Source organism: Lepidothrix coronata, unplaced genomic scaffold (genome assembly GCF_001604755.1).
Source record: "Lepidothrix coronata isolate B3197 unplaced genomic scaffold, Lepidothrix_coronata-1.0 Scaffold18, whole genome shotgun sequence".
Classification (NCBI taxonomy): Eukaryota; Metazoa; Chordata; class Aves; order Passeriformes; family Pipridae; genus Lepidothrix; species Lepidothrix coronata.
This window is the reverse complement of record NW_016690198.1, coordinates 26615-41580: the sequence shown is the minus strand read 5'-3', so window position 1 is coordinate 41580 and position 14966 is coordinate 26615. Positions and strand designations below refer to the sequence as shown.

The 14966-nt window shown below is 40.7% G+C and overlaps 1 protein-coding gene across 7 annotated transcripts in view; it reads left to right on the top strand.

Annotated features, from left to right (window-relative positions):
• The window catches only part of FAM172A (family with sequence similarity 172 member A), a 280969-nt gene that overhangs the window by 249961 nt on the left and 16042 nt on the right, over window positions 1-14966 (top strand). For 6 of the 7 annotated variants that reach the window (XM_017807270.1, XM_017807268.1, XM_017807271.1 and 3 more), the window contains one exon: window positions 13298-13521. The exons of the other annotated variant lie outside the window; for it this stretch is intronic. In XM_017807270.1, coding sequence (XP_017662759.1) covers window positions 13298-13506 — 209 coding nt within the window. In that variant the 3' untranslated portion in view covers window positions 13507-13521. Of the gene's footprint in view, window positions 1-13297; window positions 13522-14966 lie in introns of those variants that run through there. 7 annotated transcript variants of the gene reach the window in all.

Below are 14966 nucleotides of genomic sequence, written 5' to 3'. Positions count from 1 at the left end.
TGACATTAGAGAAAAGTATCAGTTTATTCCTTAGAACTAATTGGCTTCACTACGTAGTTCAAAAATCATTGGCATATAGTGAAACCATGCTCACAGAAAATGCACCACGCTAATAAACTCAGATCTGATATTTATTGTATTGCTATTAAGTTTAAATCAATGCATATCTGACACATATCATTATTTTAAAACTGTATATCACAATATAAGTACTAAACCAATGAGATTCAGTAGTGAGGTCTGTTTTATCCACCAGATCATCAGCAACATGACTGTTGCTCTTACAGAATTATTTTGGAAATGCAAAATCAATTCTTTGAACCATGTGTTTAGGGTCCTAGTTGACAGAAGGTTAAATATGAGTCAGCAGTGCCCCAGCAGCCAGGAGGGCCAACCGTGTCCTGGGGGGTATGAGCGAAAGCTTTGCCAGCCAGTTGAGGGAGGTGATTGTCCCGCTCTGTTCTGCACTGGTGCGGCCTCACCTTGAATATTGTGGCAGTTTTGGGCACCACGATATAAGAAAGATACTAAGCTGGTAGAGAGTGTCCAAAGGAGGGCAACAAAGACAATGAAGGGCCTTGAAGAGAAGCCGTATGAGGAGAGGCTGAGGTCACTTCGTGTGTTCAGCCTGGAGAAGAGGAGACTGAGGGGAGACCTCATTGCAGTCATCATGGGTTGAGCTGCCGCGCCCCCCGGGGGGAGCGGGGCTGGAAGTGGTTGGTCCCAGATGAGTTTCTGACGAGGAACCAATCAGAGCTGTTTTTTCACCTCTGTGAAATTAGAATATTACAACAGCTGGAAGTTTTTGGCAGAGGGAGAGATTCGGAGCCATGAGGTGAGAGGAGGGAGGCCGCTGGGCCCCTTGCAGGGGGGCCAGCCCCTCTTCCCCCCTGGCCGGGCTGTGGGGAGCCCAGAACAGTATTATAACTGGACCGGGTGCCCGTGGCCAAAAGCTAGGGGGGTTTTTTCCCCCCACTGCCCAGGACAGGCAGTGGCGTGGACTTGGAGGCCAGCCAGGGGTGTTAGAGCTAGCCCCCCCGGCAGGCAGGCTTGGTATAGAGCTGAGCCACAGACGGACCGAGGGGTGGTCTGGAGCCCGGAGAAGCAGCTGCGATTATGGAGAGCTGAAAGAACTCCAGGCAGAGGACAGAGATCGAAGCAGCCTTGCTGCTACCCTTTTTCCCCCCACCAATAATGGTGGGCAAGGGGGTGCCACCTTGAGCTGAGGCTGAAGAAATGGGAGACGGGCCAAAAGGCTCGGAGGTGCCCTATGTGAGGTTTGGACGAGGGCAGCCGAAAACCAAAGGACGAGGAATGCAGGGGACGGCCTCCCTTGCCACGTGGCAAGTCGAGCTGAAGCTGCAGGAGCTGAAACAGAGAGAAGCCAAACCAAGCAGGCTTTTTCTGGGTAAAGACTTTTGGTGAAAACTATTTGGGGTAAAAAGACTGAGCAAAACCCAGAAACCCTGCAACCTGGAGAGGAAGAGTGAACATCTTACTCTCTGGGAGGAACCGTCATGAACCAGGGGGAAAGAACTCACAAGCTGACTCCCTGGACCTTCATGATGAAGACCTGGTAAAGCAAATGTTCCTTTGTAGCCCAGGAGGAGACCTCAGCAGAGGCTGAGGGCTGGTGGGGGTGCAAGAAGACCTCTTCCCTGCTACCCCAGTGAGAGAGAGACCCTTAACTATCTACCCTGAAAACTTCTCCTGAACTGATGTGGGAGGGTCCAGGGGTGGTAGAATTTGTGTTAATACTGTGTATTTATTTGCTTCTTAGTTTCTATAGTATTTATTGTGTAAGTAATAAATTGTAATATAATTCCCCCATGCTGAGTTGTGCTTGTCTGAAAACTTCTCTTCCGTGTTGAGGTAAATTGTGGGGGGAGATTGGATTTTTGGGGTCAAACCCCCACAGCAGTCTACAGCTTCCTCATGAGGGGAAGAAGGAGGGGCAGGCACTGATCTCTTCTCTATGGTGACCAGTGACAGGGGCCAAGGGAATGGCCTGAAGTCGAGTCAGGGGAGGTTTAGGTTGGATATTAGAAAGAGGTTCTTCACCCAGAGTGGTTGGGTGCTGGAACAGGCTCCCCAGGGAAGTGGTCACAGCACCAAGCCTGACAGAAATAAAAAGGCATTTGGATGATACTCTCAGATATATTATGTGACTCTTGGGGATGGTCCTGTGCAGGGCTAAGAGTTGGACTCGATGATCCTTGTGGGTCCCTTCCAACTCAACATATTCTGTGATTCTCTGATTCTCATGTATTTTAGGAAGGAAAGATATGTAGTATAAGCATTCTCACAAATCAATGTGTTTTTAGGGAAGTTAAACAAAGTACAAGCTGATTATAACCACAATAAAAAGGTGGAATTGTAAAGAGCAGGGAATTTACTTGGGTTAAAAAAAAGAAAAAATGTAAGTTTTATTTTACATTTCAGGTTTAAGGAAGACAAATACATCACATTTCAGGTTTAAAGAAGACAAATACATCACATTAGTAACACTGGTCTTTGTTCTTTTTTTTTTTCTTTTTTTTTTCTATTTTAAATAGTTGTGTATTATGTGTTTGTTCAGTGCCTACAGTTATTAAGAGCTGCCTGGAGGATGGACAGTGATGGCAGTTTCATCCCCACCTTTCTAATCTGTGCTGGCCCCTCTGAGCAAATGTTAGCACAAGTGACAGAAATGGGGACAAGAGAGTGATGGATGGGGCTTAGGGAAGCAGGATAAGTGGTGGGGTGGAAAAAGACTGGGGAAAGAAAAATATGTCTCTCTGAAATATTTCATCAACTGTAAGCAGGAGCCACTGTATCCAGAAAGACTTGTTTAGCCTTCCTCAGGAGGTTGCCAGTGGAGGGACCTTATCTTCTGATGCTGAGAAAGAAACATTGCAGTGCTGAGTGACCCAGCCTCTGACATTTAATTCAGGTTTCTCACTGATGCCAGTCTGCATCATACTTCCCATTTTAAGAGAAAAATCTCTGCAGCAGCAGAGTGGATGTTGTTGCAATGCTCGAGAACTTAGTTTTCAGAACTAGACATGTAAATAATGCCAAATCTAGCAATAAAACATCTGTCTTTGTTTTATAATAATATGATGCTTGCAGTGGTTTAAACTACAGGAATGTGTCCGAGATCTTGACTGTTCAAAAGATCTGAGCTGTAACCTGCTCTACTGCTCTTCACTGTGGGAAAAGAGTATGAGTGGTGCCTATGGACTGATAAAAATTTCTTAATGACATATGGGCTGAAAGCAAGAACCGCTCGATGACTTTCACATTGTAATGTTTTAGGCTAATCTTCATCACAAACAAAATTCATGGATTATTTTATCAGTGCTGGCTATTGCATGCCCATGCCCAGCCTCTTGTAAGTCCAAGATGATCTGTGTACCTTTTCAAAAGGCAGCTGCAGGCAAGTGGAAATGAGACCTGAGGCACTGAAAGATTTGCACCTTATTAAAATGTAGTCTGAATTCCTTACAGATACCCACTCAGTTATCTTGTATAATCTTCTATCAGTACTGTATCTCCGCTTCAGTTTGTATGACATTACATGTTTTGAATAGGACAAAGGCCCACTGCCACTGTCAGTCCTGGTTCAGGCCCAATATTTATCTGCTCCTTTGTGGATGCCATTTTTTATCGGGTGTCCAGAAGAGCATTCCTCTGCCAACACACCATTTCCTGACGCATTGCTCTTTGGCTTGTGCGATTTCTGGAGAGACAAGCTCAGACCTGGATGCTTTTTCTCTCCATGACAGAGAAAAGGGATGTCTCTGGTGTCTGCTCTGAGGAGAAAGTTCATTCATGTGTAAATTACCAGTTGCCCTTTATTTGCTTGGTCCGTGGAGAGTGCATACAAAGATAAAAGGCTCGGTGGGTCAGGGCTGAGTATGTGCTGGTTTCTCCCATGGCCACAATGACAGCGTTAGGGTTGTTGTCAAAGATTATCAGACAGACTATGGTGTCTTATCATTATTTACTTGCAGGGTAGCACATAAAAACAAAATTTGGCACATGGGAGGCTTTTTCAGCATTTCAGCTGAGTGTGTGTTGCAGGTGCATGGTGTTGTTACCATCAGCCTTCAATACCAGTAGTTCTGCATATCTGTCTTTATACTGCTTTGCTTTAAATACCTAGAGGGAGAGCATGCTCCAGGCTTCTTCAGCCCTCTGCAGAAAAATGAAAAGAAAAAGAAAAAGACAGGTATTATGTGAGGAAAATCACTTTTTAAATCTTATATAAAAAACTGGCAGAGGGAAGGTTGCACTAGTTTGAACTGAAGCCCCCTCGGAGTTTGATCTTGCATGCTTGTAATTTCCAGTTATGGCATTGAATGGCTCTCAAATTCTTCCAACACCCCGTGTTGTGTCTCATTTAATAACGTAGTTATAATATATTTGTCAACCTTACAACTGTATTTGTATTGGCATAAAAAGTGTACAGCAGCTGGGATCTACAAAATCGGTTATCTGTCACTCAGTTGCCTTTCACTGCAATGTAATAAAGAATCATTATGGGCCTAATAGGCAATGGTGATGTAAGTGCATTTTATGTGCCATTTTCAGATCAACAGTTAACACACAAAAGTAAAGTTGTTAAGTACATCCCTCTTTGTTTAAGAAGGCAAATCATAAATCAGACAGAATATTAATCTTATGAAATGTAAATTCAAGACCCAGAGGGTTTAATCTATTAGGCCAGCATTAGATTAGGGATCAAGCCTATCCTTCGCTTCAATAACAAGTAGATAAAAGTCATCTGTGCTAGCATATTGCTTTTCACTTTTGTAACAGGGTTATGAATGCCTCTTAAAAGGCTTTTGTGGGGAGAAAAAAGCAAACCTTTTAATATATTTAAAAAACCTTAGAAATTAAATGGCTCAGACTGGATTAGGAGAGTGAGGGTTTAACTTGTTGCACATGCATTTTATATCTCTCATGAGAATTCTTTTCTTTTTCATTTTTATTAGTGATATCACATTTTTGTGTATAATATTGATGCTACTGAAATCACTTAATGGCTTTATTTGCCAGACAGAGCCTGTCTAAAAAAAGAAAGTTGTTAATGCTAATATTTTGAAATTCTCCTCCCTTGTTACTCTTTTAGTTATTGAAATTGCATTTTGAAAATTCCCACAGTTTCAGAATCTAAGTTTCCTCTTGATCTTATTGATGAAGTTTGAAGCAAATGTTTTCAAAGCTACCCATAATTGCACTTTTTGTCTCTTTTTATGGATTAGTAAAGCTGGGGATAAGAAGAAAATTTGGAATATGATAAAAAATCATAGTTCACAGTCTCATTTTACCTTCTTCTGCACATACTTCCAGTTCATTCAGTGGTCTATCCCACTGTCTCCGGTCCCTGCCTCGGAGTGGTAAAACACAAGAAGGAACGCTGTGCATCCTAGCTTGCATTCAGCATTTGGGAAAGGAAAGGTTTGGTAACTTGGTTCGAAAGTTTAGTTGATAACACCCAAAATGAGCTGCCATGGGGAAATTGCAGCTTACGTCCAGGTAGTAATTCACATGGAGCATTTGGCAACGTGAGATAGCAGGTAATGACAGCAGTGAAGGCTACAGTTTGAATAAGTCCTGATTTAATTGGATTGATAAAAGCTGTGTTCTTAGCTGCAAGCCTATCTAGCTGTATAGTATCCTTAGTTCTAGTGTGATGTAGCCTTATCAGTATAAAAACACATTTTCTGAAAGGTATGTTGGTAACCCAGTCTCAAAAACACTTAGGAGAGTTAGTGGAAGGATGTGGATTTCCAGTAATATCAACGTGTTTGTATAGTAACAGAATCGAAATGTTTGGCAGTTCTATATGTATATAAATATGTTTCATGTATGTAAGTGTGGAACATAGTACACAAATACACCATTTACTTAATATAAGCAGCAACATTCTGTGGCAATTTTCCTAAGATTATATTTTATACATCTGTGAGGGTATATATATGATATAATTATATGACAAATAAAAATATTTGAAGGTAGTGAACAGATTTGTTTATATGCATCTTCTTTTACTTACCAGGATAGCTGATCTCAAATGTGGAATTCTTATTTACATTGTGCTATAAACAAGCATCCTTATACATACAGAACTATACATAAAAACAAGGAGCAAATATCAGTGCTAAACCCAAACCTTTACTTCAGGGAACTCAGCCTATAGCATCCCTGAGTGCAGTGTGTCAAATCGTGGTGTGGATTGAATGAACACTGTAGTGCAATTAACCAGCTGTGTGACTTTTTGGCTGGGATACAATGTAGTATCCCAGCCAAGTCGTGTGTTTGATGTAAAGCTAAAACTGAGTCAGATTTTTGGGTGGCCTTAGAATACATTTGTGCCTGAGAAATGCATATCCAGTCAGACACCGGGTTTGTGTTTGCAGGTGTTGTGATTTATGACCACAAGTTAGTAAATATGCTGTGAATTATGTCTGCACTTAAAACCGTGTGACATATAAAAACTTGCATGCTATTTGCATGACATTTGAGGTCTGATCACACTAGAGCAGGTCCTGCTACCCAGTAGCAAGAAACAAGCAATGGAGGTTGTGGAACTGACATGATTTTCGGCAACTTTCCCCACTGAGTATGGGACCACTGCAAAGAGGGAAAATAGCTTCGTGCAATTTTGTGCTCTCCATTATGTGTCATTAAGTCATGGCAAACAACTCTTATGCAGTTTTAGATCTGAGCTATTACTTCCAAACAGTTCCATTTCACCTTCATGCAACTTAACAGCACAAAGAAAGTTTTGTTGTTTATTATTATTTAGGGAAGGCACAAAAGCAACGACAAAAGCTAATATAATGTCACAAAGTCAGTGTAACAGTAATTCTTATAGCTGTGCATCTCACTGTTTTCTGGATTACTTTGCAAATAATAAATCAAATTCTTCCTCAAGGTGACATGTCAGTAATTTCAAATTTGATTAGCTTTATATGAAGGATGTTGATACATTTCTACATGAATCTTTGATAGCTCAGCAGACTGACAACCTTAACACTTATAGTGCCCCTTTGTGACAGTGTGGCACACTGAAATAATATTAAGCTGCTTAAATCTATAAAACCATGGGGACTCTGGTTGGGGTATGGCTCAGCAAGCTTGATTTTGGCTAGTTCCTCCCAAGAGGATCTGAGACATGGAATAACTATTCTAGAATTTTGCTGGGTTTATTTTTTGATGTCATAAAAGCAAATGGATGGGTCTGAAGGGGAATATCTACATCATGCAGTACCACGCCCCACAATTTCAAGCTTATGAGTGAGGGAGAGAAATCCCAAGAGATCCATAGGACATTTGATCTCCATGGCTGTAGAGTTGTGAACCACGCCATATATAAAAGAAGGCAAAGAACAGTGGTTTTAAGCACTGCCACCTGATGTGCAGTATTTCTTTGTGGATGGAGCTTTGTGAAAGTGCCAGGGTTTTGTCATTTCATATTTAAAACTTGTTACAAATTCACAACTCAAACATTCCTCTTAGCAAAAGTGTCAGAAGAACAGACTTATGTTGCCACTTGTGCAATGATCTATCTTTGTTTTCTTCAAAGAGGCTGTAAGGGAGCCTATATGGATTGCAAGGTTGACAATTTTATGAAATAAGACACTTTTCAGGTATTTATTTTTAAAAAGTAAAAGCTAAATTCTTTTTATTCTGACTTCAGATTTTTCACACTCTTATTCGCACACTTTATCCACACTCAGTAAAGTTAGTCTAAAATCAGCAGATGTATCATGAGCCCTTTAAAGAAAACCCAACTCACCATTACCTGCCTACTCCCTGAAAAGCCTGCCAATTAGTCTGCTATGCTTAATGACATTACTTCAATTTTGAGTAGATATTTTGAAAGGGAAGAACTTGAAAAATCCAAAACCAGCAGTAATGTTTTATGCACATTTGACATTCTATAGTGAGTTAGCTTTAGAGAGTTAAATAGATGGAATATTGCTATTTTAAGAGAGAAATGTTTGTGCTAGTGCCCAGTTTGCATTCAAGACAAAGGAAACAGAAGAGTTCTTGTCCTGAAAATCTGATTAGTAATTGGAAAGTTTTTACCAAATAAATGAGAGGCTGATGCGCCGCAGAACACTGTCTGTTAGGGCGTCTGCACATGAGCCCTTGGTGGAAAAGACATCATTTTCCTTCCTTGGAAAATGATCAGGAAATTAAAAGGGTGCCTGTAGATGTGTGGGTTAAGGGTGTCTGCTGGAATAAATCAAGGTGCTATAACATTATTCCAGTTCAGAGCCACAGAACTGGGCTTTTGGCATTATCAGTTTCTGTACTGCACAGAGCCATGGTATGGCATTCTGTGGTGTTGAGCTTAAAAAATATCCTGTGTGTATGTACACCAACATCTGTCATTGCCAAGTCCAGGAGGAATGTTGTGATATGGCACTAGTAAACAGAGCAACAAACAGTAGCTGGTAAAAGATATTGGCCATAAAACATGGATGAGAGTGTGCAACGTGTTGTGTTATCTGAATGGCAACATGTTGCACAAACTATAATTGTTGTAAATGTGAATATTTATACAGGTGGTTTCCTCTTTTGGCAGATTAATGCTTTCGTAAATTGCCTGGCTTGTTACATATTTTGTGTGAATATTGGGTACCTGCTTTTGGAACGGAACCTTTTAGGACTTGACTGGACTCAGTAGATTTTCTGTATTTGAAATTGATCAATTAAATTGTTTTGGGGGGGTAATTGATCCTGTTTGCTACAGAGTGACCTGTGGCTAAGTCATCCTTTTTTTTCTCATTGGAAGAATACTATCACATTAGCACAGAAATGTATGTACTAACAGCTAAAGCAAGGAAAGAAACAATGCATGGCTATCATTCCAAAGTAAGTAACTCTTTATACATCATAGCATCATACATCATACAAAGTAAAAATTCAGATGGAGTGTTTTTTCCTGTAGGATAATCACTAAAACTGCCATTGCTAATATAAAAATTGCCATTTATGATCTCTTATGTAATTCTGCATACAGTATTTTTTCATTTGTTCATTTCCTTTGTCACTGTTCTGTTAACCAAACCTCAAAAAATAAGTAACAGTTAACTAAAACCATGGAAGCAAACTTCAAGGATGAGTCTACAGATGCATGTGATGTGGTTGCAGAATAGTATTGCTTTGAGTGACCAGACATTCTTAGTTCCAACAATGTATGGAGTGTGCAAACCTTTAATTGACTCATGTCGATGTGACAGACAGCTAAAGCTCACACTAGAGCAAACAACAGCAAAGTACAAACATTTTGTGTTTTATACTTTTGTGCTCTTACCTATGTCGTGTCCTTCAAGGGCAATTTGTCCTCTGCAGAGTGCTGCTCTACAGCTCCTTCCTTGTGCCACTAGATTTGCAGAACCATGGGGCTTGTGCATCCCCAGACTGAGCCAACCTGTGATGTCCGTTGGGATTGCTACATTCAGCCCATCACTGGTGTTAGTCAGCTACTCTGCTAGTTTAGATGCTAATGCTTCAGTGATTTTTGGTGGGTTACCTTAGGAAAAGTTGCAGGAAACCAATTATTTTGGCTTGACATGAGGTTTATTTTGAACAGGCAAAAGAACAGAATAACAGACTGCCATGAAACAAAGGTCACCTCACTTAAATATGAGGGGGGATCCTCTTGGTGCATTAAGGGATCCATGATGTCCTCAAGTTACTGTCAGTCATCATCTCATGAAAGAATAAAATAATAGAAACATAAAGCATTTAGTTGCTTTGTTATGTGGTTTTGTTACGTTGCTTTGTTATGTGTTATTGTTGTGTACCTCATTCACCTCTTTTTCCATAACAAATTATTATTTCTGAATTATCTCTTATTCTTTACAGCAATTATAATGCAATTACACTTTTGGGTTAAAATGACAGTTACCATCAGGTAGATTAAGATAAAAATACAAGAGTGACCATTAGAGGAAGCTTTACTCTTCTTTACTCTTCCAGACCTGGAAGCTCTGGATTTAAGAAACTGCATAAGTGATGTCTTTCCACCAGCAAAGATCAGAGAGCCAGCTCAGCTGTGAGCTGTGATAAAAGATCATTGCTTTCAGTGAGACTCCTGCTTGCAGATGCTCAAAAAAATTGTCCTTGGAGGTTGCGGCTCTGTAAAGTTTTTTTCTGTTAATGAGATTAATTCCTTATTGATATTCTTTTAAATAACCATTAGTTTTTGCTTTAAATACTTGGATTTTTTGTTATCCAAACGCTTAATTTCTTTCACTACCCATGTAACAGCCCTGTCCTAGTTAGAACAGCTGGGACCAGTCCATCACTGGATGGGTGTAACCCAAAACTGTGTGTTCTATAGCCTTCCGTGCCATTTCCCAGAAACTGTTATCAAGAGACCATTTACACCCTCTGCCCAGAGCAGCCTGACTCCTCAGGCTATAAACTGGGTGTTAAGAGGCCTGTGAGATAGGAGGGTGTTCCTGTCCCCACACTCATAGTGGAACCCCCTGCCCTGAGGGGGGTACTGAGCATTCCTACCTGAACCGGAGGATATATAATCTTGGAGTCTTGGGACTTTTTTAACCACTCGTGGGATCCAGGGAAGGACTGTGACCACCAGTCTTGACCGGACTGCAACCACCACTTTTCAACCAGACTGCAATCACCACTCTCGACCAGACTGCAACAGCACTCTCACCAACAGGTTTTTTCCCTCTCCTTTTCCTTTGGACTCAGGGGGCCCAAAGAACACCACTCTGTTCATGCTCCAGGGTGCTGGGTTATACATTTGGGTTTTGTGGGTTAAAACCAATTGTTTGTCTGTATAATCATATTTATTGTATTATTTTATTAAATTGTTATTCTGACTTATAATCTCTCTTTTGAGTTGGGTTCATTTCCCCTGCTGGTTTTAAACCAGCACACAACCCATATACATTTCATAGCATTGTACTACAGGAATTTCCCTTTATTTACTCATTGTACTGCATTAGAAATGAAATTATTACTGCAATAGCTTCGTCTGTTTGGACCAGCTCTCTCTATACTCCCAGGCAATAGCTGGGAGTGCAGAGGAGTCCAGTGGAAAAATGCACAAGTGATCCTCAAGGGCAGCACAAAACTCTATGCAAGATAGACACAAGCTGTACCAGAGCAGCACCAGTAAGCACCATCCCCCTCAGTTTTACCTGAACCATTCTGACATTAACTAAACTGAGTGTCCTTAACTTGTCCCTTCAATGTGCATGCTTTGAATATTAATATGGTTTTATGTGTGCAATCTTTTTTCTTCAGTCACAGTAAAACGAAGAAAGGCAATTTTATCTTGTGTTGCTCTAAGACTGCAAGTCAGTTGCAGAGTTGGAAATTTCAGATGCAGTGTTTAGGCTCAGACACATGGACTGGTGAAGTGAGGTAAAGGAGCTGAGAGTATTAGCATAGTAGATTGTCAATTTCTCAGTGAACCACAGCCAATGGAGAATGAAGCACTGACAGTTTTGTCTTTGCCCGGAGAGAATGAGTCTTCCATAAGGCTACTCTTAGCTAGTTTGGAAAGTCATGTCCTGCTGTGCCTCTCCTCCCCTCCATGTCTGCCCTCCTGTCCCTGCTGTGTCCAGACTGGCTGCAGTCCCTCATCTCTGCCTTCCAACCTCTCTTTGCAGCCAGTTTCTGCTTTTCAAGGTCTTTCCTTCACCTACAAAGGTGTTCCCTTCACTTTCCTTGTTGTTCACATGCCACCTCTCTTTGATCTTTTTGCACAGTCAGTCTGTCTCAATTCACTCTTCCCTCTGCCCCTCAGTGACTAGTTCTCCTCTCTATTTCCATTAGGCTACTTTTTTCCCCTTCTCCCCTTGCTTTGCCTGCATTTGGAGCCCAGGACAGCCTGAACTTAGTTCCTGTGCCTGATGCCACAATAGCCCACAACATCTGGGAGCAGCAGTGGCAAAATAAAAGTCTGGCTCAGCCCATCTGCCCTGCATTGGAGCTTGCCCATTGCAAAGAGCAAGAGGAATCTTTGGCCAGAGTTAGACTTCCAAATTCTGGGGACTCTGTGCTGAGCATATGCATACAAAATCTTGAGACTAGGCAAAAAGCTGTGTGGATTTTCATGGGAGCTGCAAAAGGATGACAGGGAACCTTACCTACCAGATTTCAAACTATTGCTTTGAAAAATAGACATGGAAGCTGCTCAGCAAAATTCTTGTAAGGCTTTCTTTTCTTTTCTTTTCTTGTTCTTTTTTTTTTTCTCCCAATAGGGGCAAAACATGTCTTTCCTCAATTTTATTTCCTGAAGTGACTAAATACTTTCAGTTGCTATGTAAAATATAATAAAAATCAGCCTAAGGCAGAGGCAGAGCATGGGAATTTTCATTCCAAATACTAAGCTTGGCAAAATTTACAAGCAACTCAAAACAAGCTCTTGTAAAGGGAACTATTGAGATCCCAAACTCACAGAGGACCTCCTTGTGTTATACGTGAAAATCAGATAAGAATATCTCTGTGATCCATTTGGGGTATTCAACACAGTTAAAAAGAGTCTGCTTTTTGTATTTCGGAAATCCACCTTAAGTAATGGATGTCATAAGGATGCATATGGTTTTAACACTTCTCAGGCCATACCAAAGCTGTTGCATCTACTTGAGTTGCTAAGCATGCCTTTCACAGATTTATTTTATTAGTTCTGTTGTGGGATTGGTTTGTGTTTGGTTTTGATTGAACCTCTTTTGTTGTGAAACTTTACTGAAGTACTTGCATGCACATTAGAAGTCCAGCCCAGTCAGCATTGTGCAAGTTGAGCAGCAGGATGCCTTTAAGGTGCATCCTTAGTATCCTCTGAGCAGAAAATGACAAATAATGACAAATGAGATAATTCTTCATTCACACCAGTATCAAAATCGTTTCCCACCAGCACCCTTGTGCCTAAGCTTATGGGACAAATCCTGATGCTTCCGTCTGTTGCCATGGTTGTAGATGGGATACATTTCCACCACAGGGACTGAGGATTAGCATGCCCCACTTCTCTTCCTGTGAAAGAGCAGGACCATCTTCTCAGTGTGCAGAACGGGGCAGGGTGTCCATGCCAAGGCTCTGTGCAAGTTTCTGCAGCTGCAGAAGACATGACCATGGTGAGCAGGCTTCGCTGCTCCACTCGCAGCTACAGCTGCTGTCGCAGTCCTGCTCTGCTGAAGGCATTTTGGCATGGAAGCAGGTTTGCCTTGGTGTGTGAGTTCTCTGAAGGGAGAAGAGATAAATCTTCTCTATCAGACGCGTTCCTCCCAGACCTTTTCTACCCGTTCTCCCATTGCAGACACCCAGATGCATGGACCTCAACATGGGACAAGGCTTCCTGAGCTGCCTGGCGGCTGGTTTCCCCAACTTCACAAAGGAGAGATATGCAAGGGAGCAAACCCTATATTTACAGTGCCCTGTCCCCTCAGATTGCACTCCTTCCTCGCACAGAGACGGTCCTGTAGGCTTTCTGTGTGTCTGCATGCACACCTGGAAAAGCAATTCTGAAATATATGAAAATTTTGAATATTTATGCTGTAAACTCTATCAGGTTCCTGTGGAAAGTAACAATCTACCAAGCTATAGAGATACCAATATGAAGTGCTCATGTCATTCTGGTGCTGGAACTGTAAAACATGACAAAACAGATGGGGATGTTGTTGACTGCAAGTTCTTTGCTTTTTAGTCAGTCATAGATTTTTCACTTTTCACAGCAGAGTGGAAAAAGAAATGTTTTCTTAATTTAATATGGCTATATATTGTGATTGTGTTGTTTCATTTATACGCAGACTAATGGGGAGTGTGCTGTATGTGTTCCAGCCACGGTGTAAGTTTTCCTCAAGTGTTTATATAAGAGGTCCTCTCTAACTTCCCTCTATAGGAGACAGTTTTCATATTAACTCGTTGCAGAATCTTTTGTGAGCAGTGACTGTCAAACTGTGCTTGTCTGTGCATTTGTGCATGATGATATTGCTGTTATTTAGAGTAATTCAGCTCCTACCTCAAATTGGTTTCCACCATGCAGTTTTACCCTTATATGTCAACAGTTTGCTTTAAACTTGTTTTGAAAAAACAACCTACAGTGGTTTAGACAAATGAAACCAAAATGGAGCAATAAGTATTAAGACATATGCATGGGCCACAAACAAAAAGAATTCCCCAAATGTATTTAAATGATTTTCTTCCTGCGTTTTTAATATGATATTTGTAGGCCAACTGTGGCAATAACTGATAATTTTAATACAAGATGACATATTTCCTGTTCAGTGGTTCTTCCGAGAGAAATTACCCTGACAACTTCTTTTTCTTTTGTTCTAATTTTATGAAAAAACAAAAACGAGATTTTCAGTGTAAGGAAAAGAAAATAATTTGAATCACCAAGTTTTGAAACATTTAAATATTTCATCTCTCTTCCATTTCCAAATGTACTTTTCCTGGCAGTTTCTGTTTCCATCTCCTGCTCTCGAGGTTTAACCATCTTTCTAGCTGGGAGAGACTAAACCAAAGTTTTCTACAGAACCCACTAGACAGAGGCAAAAAAACCTCTATCATGACACAAGGGATCTTGCTTGATTTTTCCACAATCTGTCTCAGCAGCAGTGGTTCTGCTGAAAGATTCCATGTGGAAAGATCAGTTGTTAGATCAGGATTGTATTTTGAAATGAAAATTGCATTAGAAAATGCATTGAAGTCATTAAGCCTCATTGTGTTCTGTCTTTGGATGTTTAGTTGTTTTTTTTTCTCTGGCTGGTAGGGAAACAATAAATTTTTTCTTCAAAACTGAGGTGACTGTGTCAGCTTGAAGATACAGGTTTGGAGCTTGATGTTATTTATTTTATTATTTTTTTAAAGGGTAATAGTGAATGAGTCCCTGTTTTAAAATAAATATGGTCTCCAAATTCCCAAATGAAGCTTATTTAATTATTTCAGTATTTAAATAAAATCCTTAGAAACTTTAATACTCTGTA